Genomic DNA, 13069 nt, shown 5'->3' on the forward strand with positions numbered 1-13069 from the left:
AGTTGATTGACATTTTTCACATAGACGTGTGTTTTCACAATATTTCTTCTAGATGATCTTATATGAATGTCTTGTATTAATGGTTGTATACTGATATTATTTTAAGCTTTAGTATCTCCCATAATTAACCTTTAGCTCTATCATTCTCATTTCGTAAAAAGAGCTACTGAATATTGTATGGAAGTTAGAAATATGCATTTAGAAATATATAAAAAAAATTAAGACACTCAGTAATATAACAAAACTGGTAAAATTGCATACCAAAGATTGGGGCAAAGCCCACGAAGATACAGAACATTTGGAAGACAGAATGGTAAGGAAGTGGGAGGGGTAGAAATCAATTGCTCATAGAGCATACTAAACAACTAGATATAATACTTCACACACAGTTATTGAAACAACCAAATAGAAAATTTCCCTTCTGTGTAAATCAAGCAGAACCAATATGACTACTGAGACGACCATCTTATAGCATTTTACTTGGCAAGCTCGTTACGGATGAGTTTGGCTGCGGCAACCACGTTGGTAAGGGCCGGCTTCACCTCTGAGTACTTGCGGGTCTTGAGACCACAGTCGGGGTTGACCCACAAGATGTTCTTCTCAAGCACAGCAAGCATCTTGTTAATCCTGTCAGCGATTTCTTCTGTTGGTGGTATTCTTGGGGAGTGGATGTCATAGACACCAGGGCCAATTCCAGCACCATACTTCACTCCTTCGCGGAAGACTGAGAGGAGCTTCTCATCAGAACGGGAGTTCTCAATGGTGATAACATCAGCATCCATATCAATGATTGAGTGGATGATGTCGTTGAAGTTTGAGTAGCACATGTGGGTGTGGATCTGTAAATATCATAAGGTTAATATTATTGTAAAGGCAAAAGGAAAAAATAGATAGCAACTTGTAACCAAGAAATACCTGAGTGGTATCCTGAACACCAACATTAGTGATCCTGAAGGAATGGACAGACCAGTCCAAGTAGTCAGCATGCTCTGACTTCCTCAATGGTAGCCCCTCTCTCAAAGCAGCCTCATCAATTTGGATAACATTGATGCCAGCCTTTTCAAGGTCTTCAACTTCATCCTTGATAGCCAAAGCGATCTGGTAGCAGGTCTCAGATCTGCAAATAGATTCATAAATGTTAGACATAACATTGTGGTGAATAATGATGGTTTTTATGGCTATATTTAAATGTTTATTCTTTTCCCACCACATTGTAAAGGGTCTTGAGTTTATACCTGGGCTGATCGTTTCTAACGAAAGACCAATTGAGGATGGTGACGGGACCAGTAAGCATTCCCTTCATTGGGCGTTTGGTCAAGCTCTGAGCTTTAGATGACCAGAAGACAGTCATTGCCTTTGGGCGGCTCACATCACCATAGATAATTGGTGGCTTCACACAGCGAGATCCATAGGATTGCACCCACCCATTAACAGTGAAGGCAAAGCCTGACAATTGCTCACCAAAGTACTCAACCATATCGTTCCTCTGCAGTGAAAGGCAAACATAATCAGTTGGAAGTGAAATTTTAGAATCAGCAATCTAACAGCAAGGGCGGAAAATCTTGAAAGAGTGTGTTGCTCTTCAAAAATGAATGTGGTGAGCAAGGATATATTAAAAAAGGGTGTAACAAAGCTATCTCTTATTCTTTTCTTCAAGAAACTAATATTTAGTAATTTTGAGTGGAGCTGACCTCAGGCTCCCCATGCACCAAGACATCAATATCAAGCTCTTCTTGGAGTTCAACAACTTTGCGGATTTCCTCAGTAATTGCCTTAACATACTCTTCCTCGGAGATCCTGAAGAGAAATCAAATCATGGTAAGTAAAGGCATCTCAAGAAAACAATGCAGAAATCAGCAGTCTTAACCTTTCTTACTTTTTAGCCTTGTATTCACGGCGTACCCTCCTCAGTTCTACAGTCTGGGGGAAGGATCCAATAGTGGTGGTTGGGAGGATTGGAAGGTTAAGCTTCTTTTGTTGAGCATCAAGTCTGGCACTGACATTAGTAGCACGGCGATGCTCAGAACCCTTCAATGCAGCAGCCTGATAGGGAAAGAAAAGAAGTGTTGAGCAACAGCCAAATTTTCATATCATATCCAATTGAACAAAATGAGCAGTTGAACGGAAACAAGAAAAGATAAAACACTCACAGCCTTCTGAACAGCCTCGTTAGTCACTCTTGGAGAGGACTTTCTTGAAGCCAAAGCTGCAGCATTGGAGGAGAAGAAGGCCTGAAATGATTTAAATCAGTTCATGAAATTATGCAATGAAACAAACAGGAATAAAACATAGACATAATTACATTTTAAATTAGTATTTATATCGAAAACCCTCCAGATATTTAAATGTGAGGATAAGACTGTATGCAACTATCCGCCCTAGATCTCACTAGGCGGAAGCCTCATGCACTAAACCACCCATTTTTTATTTCTTCAAAAGTGCGAGGAATAGAGATTACCTCATCCTTGTTACCAGACAAAGCAGCAGCCAATGCATTCACTTCAATAACTTTTTGGGCAGCAAAAGCTAACCATGACTTGATCTCATCATCCAACTTGGTCTCATTAACAAGATCAACAGCGGTGTGAAGAAGTGAGGAGGAGGTTGAGACAACAAGTTTATCTGCATACCATTAAAGAATAGATATATTAAGTGACTTTATAAACTGCATAGTACCGTAAATTTCATATGAAATTCATCATTAATGAATACCTTTGCCAACAATGCCCTCAAGAGCCTGCAATGTACTGATAGAAGCAGCAAGATCATTAGCCCAAATGTTCCTTCCATCAACCACTCCAGCAAAGAGATACTTCCCACTGGGAAATCCACTCTTGATCAAATCAAGAGTCTTAGTTCCACGGACCAAATCAAATCCGTATGCACTGACACTGCTCAAAGATGTGAGGGTCTTGTATGCTTCAGCAGGGATATCAGCAAAGTAGGTCTCAATAAGAACATTCAAACCAGATAAAGTAGATGCAAGTTCTGAGTATGCATCAGTAAATGCCTGCAACTTGTGAGATTCAAGGTCCAAGACAAGTGTGGGTTCATCAAATTGAATCCATGAAGCACCAGCTGCCTTAAGATCAGCCACAACCTCCCTGAGTTTATAGTTATAAGCAATTTAGAAAAAAAAATGAATATATAAAAGATCAAAAAATAATAGCTGTAAACAAATTAAAATTCTTACTTGTAGACAGCAAGGACCTTTGGGAGGAGAGAGAGGAGAGAAAAGGATTTATCAACACCCTTGGCAGGCTTGGAGAGCAACAAGTATGAGACAGGGCCAACGAGGACAGGAATGGTATCAACTCCAAGCTACAAGAGAAAATAAACACAATGACAATGTTGATATTAATGAACATGTTAAGAAGACAAATTAAACTTTTATCATAATGACCATACAGGACAACATTTGGACACATCAATAGTCAACATAACAAAGAGCTGATTAACACAGAATCATTTCTAATAAGATAGCACTTTGAGATCTATTGAACCCAGACCCTGATCTAAGTTTAGTGTTACACATTTTCAATGATATGCATCAAATGTGAATGTCAAAATGTATATTAACAGTCATTTCTAACCAACTACCTAGCACTTTGAGATCTATTGATTCTCGGACCAGATCTAACAGATGTAACAAAGCAATGCATCTCAAAGATATGCAGAAAATTTTAATGTGATTGGTTTTATAACATAAAAACAAATACATACCGCCTTGGCCTCCTTGTATTCTTCAACAGCCTTGTGAGAAGAGTAAGTGAAGTTCACATCAGGTCCCAATTCAGGGACAATAAAGTGGCTGCATCATCAACACACACATAACTGTTCAGTAATCAGATCAATATGACTACCTACCGAATCATTAAAAAATATACACAACAAAACATGAACCATGACTTACTAGTTGGTGTCAAACCACTTGGTCATCTCCATGGCAGGCACAGAGGCATTACCTCTGGCCATGGAGAAGTAGGTATCAAACCCAATCTCACCGCCAGTCCAGCCATATCTGGGTGGGACAGCACCGAGGGTGGCGGTGGCATCGAGCACATGATCATAGTATGAGAAAGTGTTGCTGGGGATGTACTTGATCCCAGCACCAGCCTGCTGCTTCCAGATGGATGCCCTGAGTTCAGCGGATACCTTCTTCAAATCCTCAGCGCTATTCTTTCCATCCCAGAAGGACTCCAAAGCGAACTTGAGCTCCCTCTTGGGGCCCACACGTGGGTATCCAACAATATGAGATGCCATTGTTCTGTTACATCAAATCCAAATCAACACTCATTTTTAAATAGATTCACTTATTTAGTGTTCAAATTGCTTATGATTAAACCTGAGTTTATTTAAGCTGAATCAAACATACTTAGATTTGAAAAAGTAACCACATAAACAACATTCTAAGATGACATGTCAATGTTCTGTTACATAACATCATATCCAAATCAACACTCAAGATTTACTTACATACAGTTATTCTAAGCTCATAATCACTTAAAATCAATGATTAAGTCAAGTTTCCCCGGAAGTTTAAGCTGAACCAAACATGAACTAGATTTAAGAAAGTAATAACCACATAAGCAATAATCTAAGATATTCAACACTGGATCAGCTTATTCTGTGAGTTCAAAACCTCTTATAATCAAAATTCTGTAAGTAACCGTTTGAAAACAAGCAATTATTTCTCATAAATCAATCTAAACCAAACTTTCCTATGGATTATATCAGAGTTAGCACTTGTGAATTATGATACTCAACACTAACACCAAAACAAGCACGATATATCAAATTATACGAAAATCAAAGTTTCAGAGCAATCATTTTCACGAGATTTAAATATAAGCTTAGATGTTTAGTTGAATAATAGATAGAAACTTCGAAATCGGAAGATAAACGATTCAGATCCAATAGATCTACTCATTACGACAACTAAACACCACAGATCTATAACTTCAAAACATTGATGGAGAATGAACATTACGTTTTGACGGTTATAAATCTCGTGTGACGAGAAGTTGAAGTAAGTGTTAATGTGAATTATGAGAGAAAGAAAGTAAGAGGACAGAAAATGAAGAAACGTGAAAATTAAAATGATATTTAGTAAGAGAAAACAACGGAGAGAAAAACGAGGGAGAGAAAAACGAGGGAGAGAAAAAGAAGGTATCGTTTCGTACCTTAACGAGTGTTGATAGAAAATGAGATGAGAGAATGGTTCTCTGTTATTTCTTCGGAGAAGATTGAAGAAGAGAACAGAATGTGAGTGTTAAGAAGTGGTTTTCTTGTTATTTATAGCCGTTTTGTGAATCAGATCTGAGAAGTCTAGTTCCATTTTCACAACTAGAGAGAGAGAAATTAGTATATATTTTTTTAGTATAATTTATTTAAGATATTTTTAAGTTTTTAAACTTAATTCCACGCGCTTCAACGGTGAAAGGAGGAGAGTGAAGCAAGTCAGAGGCATGTTGCATTGCAAATTAGATATCCAAATAAAGTTTAACATTTGTGCACTCTTTGTATAAAAATTTTACACTAGAAGCATATCATCCACTATTGATTTATACTAATTTTATTTTGAAAGTTAATAATGATTAATATATGAATAATTTTTTTGACAATATAAAAAAGAATTACATTGAATTGTCAGTTTATACATATTAAATTCATCTAAATATTTATTAAAAAGATAAAATTATTTAATTAATTGAATGAAAAGAATGAAGGTGTCTTATTATGAAATGACAACAAAAATTAAGTTTTAATATCAGGCTATGTAAATTAAGCAGTTTGGTAATCTTCTATAATAAATAAAATAAATTATGATTATTCACAAAACATTTATCTTTAAATATTTATTAATTGCTTGACATTTGATTTTTTTGTTTGTTTCCTTATTTCTCTATGAATTGGAGTAACATTCATTTAACCAACTTTCTATATTAAAGTCTTCTAATGATCTCCTCACAACTTTAAAAGTACATTACTGACAAAACTCATAAACAATATTAATTATATTTCTTAATTCTTAAAACACTACATAAAACTATCTTATAAAAATATGATATGATCTATTATAAATACAAGCTTATATTGTAACTTTTCAACAAGTGCTATTTGATTACTATAATGAAAATTATCAAACTAAACTTTAAAAAATACTATTTCAATATTCATTAACTGAATGTGTCTTATTATGGAATGAGAATAACAATTAAGTTTTAATATCAGGTTCTATTAAGTAATTAAGCAATTTCATAATATTTTATAATAAAAAAATTATGTTTATCGAGAAAATATTTATTAATTGTTTGACATTTGATTTTTCTTGATTTTCTTATTTCTCTATGAATTGGAGTAAGATTCATTTAACTAACTTTCAATATTAAGTCTTCTAATGATCTCCTAACAACTTTAAAAATACATTATTGACAAAACTCATAAACAATATTAATTATATTTCTTAATTCTTAAAACACTACATAAAATTATCTTATGAAAATATGATATGATCTATTATAAATACAACACTTTTCAACAAGTGCTATTTGATTACTATAATGAAAATTATCAAACTAACCTTTAAAAAATACTATTTCAATATTCATTAATTGAAAATTAAAAAGATAAAATTATTTAATTAATTGAATGAAAAAAATGAATGAGTCTTATTATGGAATGAGAATAATAATTAAGTTTTAATATCAGGTTCTATTAGGTAAATTAACTAATTTCATAATGTTATATAATAAATAAATTATGCTTACTAATAAAATATTTATCTTTAAATATTTGACATTTAATTTTTCTTGGTTCCCTTATTTCTTTAGGAATTAGAGTAACATTATTTAACTAACTTTTCTATATTAAGTTTTCTTATGATCTCCTCACAACTTTAAAAGTACATATAATTAGTGACAAAACTGATATAATTTCTGCGTGATCTTCTTTTGGATTCTTCCTATTTTTAACTTCTTCAAAAACTCAGGTAACACTCGTTCTCACAGACGGCGCCAATGTTCTTTACTAGAACACAAAGGTACGGACAATGATTGATCAGCTGTTGAGGAAGGAGAAGAGGATAATCGTCAACGTAGCAAGATGAGGTAGGAGAGCTGGACCCGTCGGTGGAGGTACCTGAAAAGGTTCTCCGACGATCAAGTCAGTGTATGAACTAAGTGAATGGGAATATGAGAATAATGAAGATAGATAGTAGTAGAGTGAGTAATGTTAAAGAGTAGAGAGGTTAAGATACTTCCTGTTGGTAGAGATCCCTATTTATAGAAGGGAGAGTTGACTTTGGGCTCTTGGCAGGTGGTGCGACGCGTGGCCGACCAAAGGTATTGTCGGAGGCTGCTTTTCCCGTCTGCCATGACCGTACACTGTGCCACTCTTGTCTTTTAGCTTGTGGTTGGTTTGGTAGCCGTTCTGCAGCCTGTCTGCCGTGCTGTCACGTGGGTTGATGCTGTCTCCTAAGTCAACTCTGGTGGTCCCAACACGCGGGGCCCACCTCAGCGACCAAGTATGTGACTTTTCGGTTCACCGGGTAGGAACAATTATATTTATTAATTCTCAAAGCGCTACATAAAGTTATCTTATAAAATATGATATAATCTCTTACAAATACAACCTTATATTGTAACTTTTCAACAAACGCTATTTTATTACTGTAATGAAAATTATCCAACTAACCTTTAAAAAATACTATAAGGTAAATTATCAAACAAACCTCTACATTTTTCAGTAACCAATGTTACTACACTCTTGCCATTTGGTACAATTGGTCCAACAATAAAAGCAGGTTATCAAGTTATTGTCTTTATGTTCTACAAGTTTCATAAGTGTTAACTGTAAAGAGTAATGTTATATACTCCTATTAAATTATTTTGTTAATTTTTTTACTTACACGAAAATAATATATGTAAGAGTAAACCAATCATCAAAAAATAAAATATTATATTGAGATGTATTTACTTTCTTATGAATATAAAGATTAGTATGAAAAATTAGTATGAGAATATATATTTTCCAATTATAAATTAGGTTCAAATTCACTAGTTTTCCTCTAGGAAATGGATTGGTGGCCCCTGAAAATTCAACAACGCTAGCTGATCAATACTCATTGATCACCAACCAAATAAAATGGCAACAATGCTATGTGAGTGACGTGTAGGATAAACAATTTACCTTCTAAATTTGAATAATAAGATAGAGAATATCAAGAAGAAATGGTAAATGGATTCTCAATTCCGAATTAACTTACCTACACTTTTTATAATTTATTAAAATATATTTTTTAAGCTAAGAATGTGAACTTTTTTTTGGAACCATTATTCATTTTTATTTGTGTAGAGCAATCTATCACACTTTTATATTATTATTCCATCTGTACGTTTTAATATGTATATGCTAATTTTAAGTATATTCTTTAATATTATCAGATATAAGCAAATATAAATATTGTGTAATATTATGTCGAAACTACCTTTATTAAAAAATACAAACATTTTCTCTCTTTTAATGTGTTGTTGATTCTCCTATTAGAGTGTCATATATGTATAGATTCATTTAATTTTTTGAACTCCAAATGCTAGGGTCTCTTTGTTTTTTAAAAAAAATGTTTTCTAAAATAGAAAACAATTTTTTTTCCACGTTTTCTTTTCCTCAGCATGTTTGTTAATTTCATTTCACTTTCAAAATCATTCACAGTAAATTTCACAAACGAGAATAATTGCATTTGTAATTAATTCAATTCTAAATATTAATTACTAAAATAGTCGACTTAATGATTCCATATATTTGATATTTGCGTTTTCCTTTTCAACAGATTTTATGTCTACAATATATTGAACATATTTAATTGTTGTATTTAGTCGTTAGCTACCACAAAGACGTATCAAATGTCATAACGAGGATCATGCACTTGAATGTGCTCCCAAAAAATGTTGAAGTTAAAATAAATTACACAAGTATTCTATTATTTAATTAAGGTTTACTAATTTCAAGGGGAGTTAATTTTCATACCAAAATCATATATTATCATACACATCATCTAACTATTTCAATAATATCATGAGAGAGGCGAAAACAAAGTTGTTATGTTGAGAGATAAAGAAATGAATTCTATTATGAAGACCAACAAAGTGTTGGTCTAGTGGTGTAAGGCTCCAATAGATTCCCAAAGTCAAAAGTTCGATTTTTGGGAGCGACACTTGTTAGAAGGAGAAGTCACGAATCCTGAAATGGATTAGTTCCTTACTCAAAAAGTTAAGAGGATAACCTTAGTAGTACCAAAAATTATATTATGAAGATGTGCAGTAGTCTTGAGGCACTAATAGATTGGTTTTGTCATTTTATTGATTAGTAGAGAGAGTAATTAAAAAATATATTCCTTTCATTCCATTTTTTATGTTTGAGATTATCCACATAGTTTGAGATTATCCACATAGTTTGAGAAACTATTAAAATACATAAAAACATCAATATAATTTGACTAAAATACATACATTTAATGCACATTGAAAATGAATTACAAAAATGAAGAAACATGTGGTAAATAAATAAATAATATATAAGTATATAGTTAAAAAGTAAAATATAAATGTATACGAGGTTTTCAAAATATTAAAAGATTTGTAATAACATGAAAAATATAAAACATCAATGAAACAAATGGAATAACAAAAGTCTTAAAATTTTTAATAAAATGTAATTGCCTCATCATTGAAATTGTTGGAAATAATATTTTCTTAATTTCAAATTTTTCGAAAATGAACCTCATATTTTTTTAAATATAAAATGAAAATAATAATGTAAACATATTTTCATTTTACTTTTCTGATACCATTGGAAATGAAACAAAAAAAATAAAAGCAAACACACTCTAAATTATTTAAGATAAAACAAGATTCAACATTAGTGCAATAATAAATATCAATTAGGACAATTTAATAATTTATGTGGTTACTTTCAGACAACTGATTAGTTTTTAACATGTGTGTATAATCGTGTTTTATAGATGGCGTAATATATACGGATTTTAAACATATTTCTCTCTTTCTTAGTGGTGTTCTCATTTTTAAGAATAGTCTAGTCATAAATGAAGATAATTATATTTTATTTATAAGAATTGGCACAACAATAGCTATTTTTATTTTTAAGAACACTCTAATACTAAGTAATAACAATGTTATTCTTATTTATATCAAAATAGCACAAGAATAATTACTATGGTTATGGTTGGTTTATTGTAAAAGAGAAAATAGACTACATGTGAACAATATAAGTTGTTTTTAAGTATTACTACAATTTATCAGTTATCTATTAAATATTATTAACTCTTAAATAATTAAAAAGTAGAATACTAAAAAATATACATTTAAAATGACCAAGTATTAAACTCATTATAAAAATATTAAATAAATTGAATATAATATTGATATGAGATCCACTTACTCTAAGAATAAATTAAAAAAATTAATTTCATATCTTATCCATTTATTCTAATTTTTTTAATAATTTGAATTTTAAGTTAAACTATTAGATTTTTATATAATAAATAATTAAGATATGAAGTATGTTAGCTAAACTTTAAGGGTTTATTTGGGAGTTGGATTTTGGAGGTGAAGGAACGGAAAGGGAAGACTTGAGAGTCATGTCACAAGTATTTTTTATGGCTCTCAAGCCTCCCATTTTCCTTCATTCCCCTCCAAAATTTAACTTCCAAACAAACCGTAAGTAACTGGATGATTTTTTATAATATTTGTATAAATTTACTTACGTGAAGCAAAGAGTATTTGGGAAATAAGTGGGGTTGGTGGAAGTTGGTGGCCAATTGGTGGTGGGACCCAAGACTCCGACCTGTTTGCACGATGTTTTTATTTTTAAGATTGCATTTTCTTGCTACTAATTATTATTGATTAATTAATAAACGCAATTATCCACGAGATACCTATAATGCCCTTTGGTTTAGGTAGGTGCCTTTATTTTTATAATTTTTTATTAAAAAATGTTCATGTTGCCTTTGATTTGTCCTACACTTTCTGGGGTTGGTGGAATTGCAAAGCCACGCAAGCCAGTAACAGGTGTAACAACAAGACTTATGTGGAGAGAATATATCTTTATAAAAATTTAATAGAAATTATAATTTAATAATAAATGATATCATCAAAATATATAAATATAGTTGTCTTTGAATATAATATGTCATCTTCATACAAATTTTTCTCTTAACTAAAGTCATTTACTATAATTTTTATTATCATGGAAATTTAATTTTAAAGATTATGTATTTTTCAATATTTATAAGAGCCAATACCGTAATTCTATTGTTTAATTAATGCTTTTTTTCTATTTATATTAACTAGCTTAAACAATGGTGTGAAGTGTGAACCAAACATCAAATTGAACTTGTATTTGATTTAACTAATTTAGCCAATTAAGTTGACCGAGTGATATTATATATAATTAATAATTATATAAAATGCAAATATTTATATAAATTAATAATTATTTATAATTATATTGGAGTAACATCTTTTTTCACACACAACTAAAATAAATATTTGAGTAGTATTTTATTTTTAAAAAAATATGTGAATTGTTTGATTTTCTTTCTAGGTTATTGCGGTTTAACCAGATTTAACACAGTATGACTGGAATTTCTCTAATTCAAAGCGATCTAACTCGTCATTTGGTTAAGATTCCAAACCAAAATATTTCCAAGTTCGGTCAGCAGTCAGACCGATTGAATTGTTTTGTTCGATCCAGTTCTCATAACATTGAGCTTAACAATAGACATTTCATGTTTCCAACTCATATTTTTATTTTATAATATTAAGTATTCAATTTTTATATATTTTATTTTAGAGAATTTGAATATTTTTTGTATTGACTTCACTTTATGTTATAACCTTTTGTATTTATTATAATTTCTAATTGAATGTAAGATATGTATTCAGTTATTATGTTAATGATAATTATCTAAGATTAATATGATATTTTTTTATAGAAATTTAAAAAATATTAATGACAAAATAGAAAACTAGAAATTAGTTAGTTACATCATGCTTTGTCTTTTTATAGATTTTGATATGTTAAAAAATTAAGAGATATAATTCCTACACTTTTTAGTTTATCCGGGAAGTCAAAAATAGTAATAATTTAACGATTAAAAAGTTAAAACATACTTCCCATAGAATTCCTTAATGATTTACCATCATTCTGGCAAAACCATAAATTACCCTTCCTTTCTTGAAAGAAACTCTATATTTCGTCAAGCATCAACTTAAACTAATTTCACTCAAGACCCTTAATTACTCCAAATTAATTAATGGTTGAACTATAGTAAATGAAATATAATATATATGTAGGTAATGATAAAATAGCAAAGGGATGAAATAAAAAGTCTTGCAAGTTATGTATGATAAAGATTGATATATTTTTTCCTCACCACATTCATAACTTAGACTCTTATAAACTGAATTTTATTTAATGTTCTTACTTTGTAATGATTAATTTTTTTATGTGTTATTAAGGGTATCCCGCCATATGAGTAAAAAATTAATATATGTTGTTTTGAGAAGGTGGGGTTTTGTTGTATTAGAGCTGATGACGAATCTTAGTTTCGCCTGACAGGTACTTGAACGCGTCGGGAAGATATTTGAAAAGGTTCTATAACGATCATAATAAGATATATAGACAATGTGAGAAAATAATATCAAAGATATATATGGTAGAGAGAATAAGTAAGTGAGTATGCTATTTATAATGGAGATGTGGGGGAATATCCCCTCATAAATGTAGTTGGGCTTATCGACGAAATAACTTGTTAGACCTGCTCCATATAGACAAATGTTGCTTTTCATGTATTAGGCAGCTTTGGCAAATCCATGTAATCCACACATATTCTCCATTTACCATATTGTATTTTGACCAATACCACGTTTTCTAACCAGGTGTTGTATGTGATTTCTCTGTTGAACTCAGTCTCAAGGAATTCTTTTATTTTTTCTTTGATCGTCTCTTTTCACTCGACTCTTATCTTTTGTGTTTTTGGGCAACCGGT

At 31.2% G+C, this 13069-nt stretch overlaps 1 protein-coding gene across 1 annotated transcript; it reads right to left on the minus strand.

The window, feature by feature from the left end:
* Positions 232-5318, minus strand: LOC109358313 (5-methyltetrahydropteroyltriglutamate--homocysteine methyltransferase). Its single transcript, XM_019602473.1, has 12 exons — positions 5184-5318; positions 3914-4267; positions 3724-3811; positions 3194-3321; positions 2713-3104; positions 2459-2622; positions 2151-2231; positions 1877-2043; positions 1692-1797; positions 1236-1486; positions 916-1117; positions 232-839 (listed from the first exon to the last, which is right to left on the minus strand). Exons 2-12 carry the CDS (start codon positions 4261-4263, stop codon positions 477-479), a joined length of 2292 nt encoding a protein of 763 aa, XP_019458018.1. The 5' UTR covers positions 4264-4267; positions 5184-5318; the 3' UTR covers positions 232-476.

This window comes from Lupinus angustifolius, chromosome LG10 (genome assembly GCF_001865875.1).
Source record: "Lupinus angustifolius cultivar Tanjil chromosome LG10, LupAngTanjil_v1.0, whole genome shotgun sequence".
Taxonomy (NCBI): domain Eukaryota; kingdom Viridiplantae; phylum Streptophyta; class Magnoliopsida; order Fabales; family Fabaceae; genus Lupinus; species Lupinus angustifolius.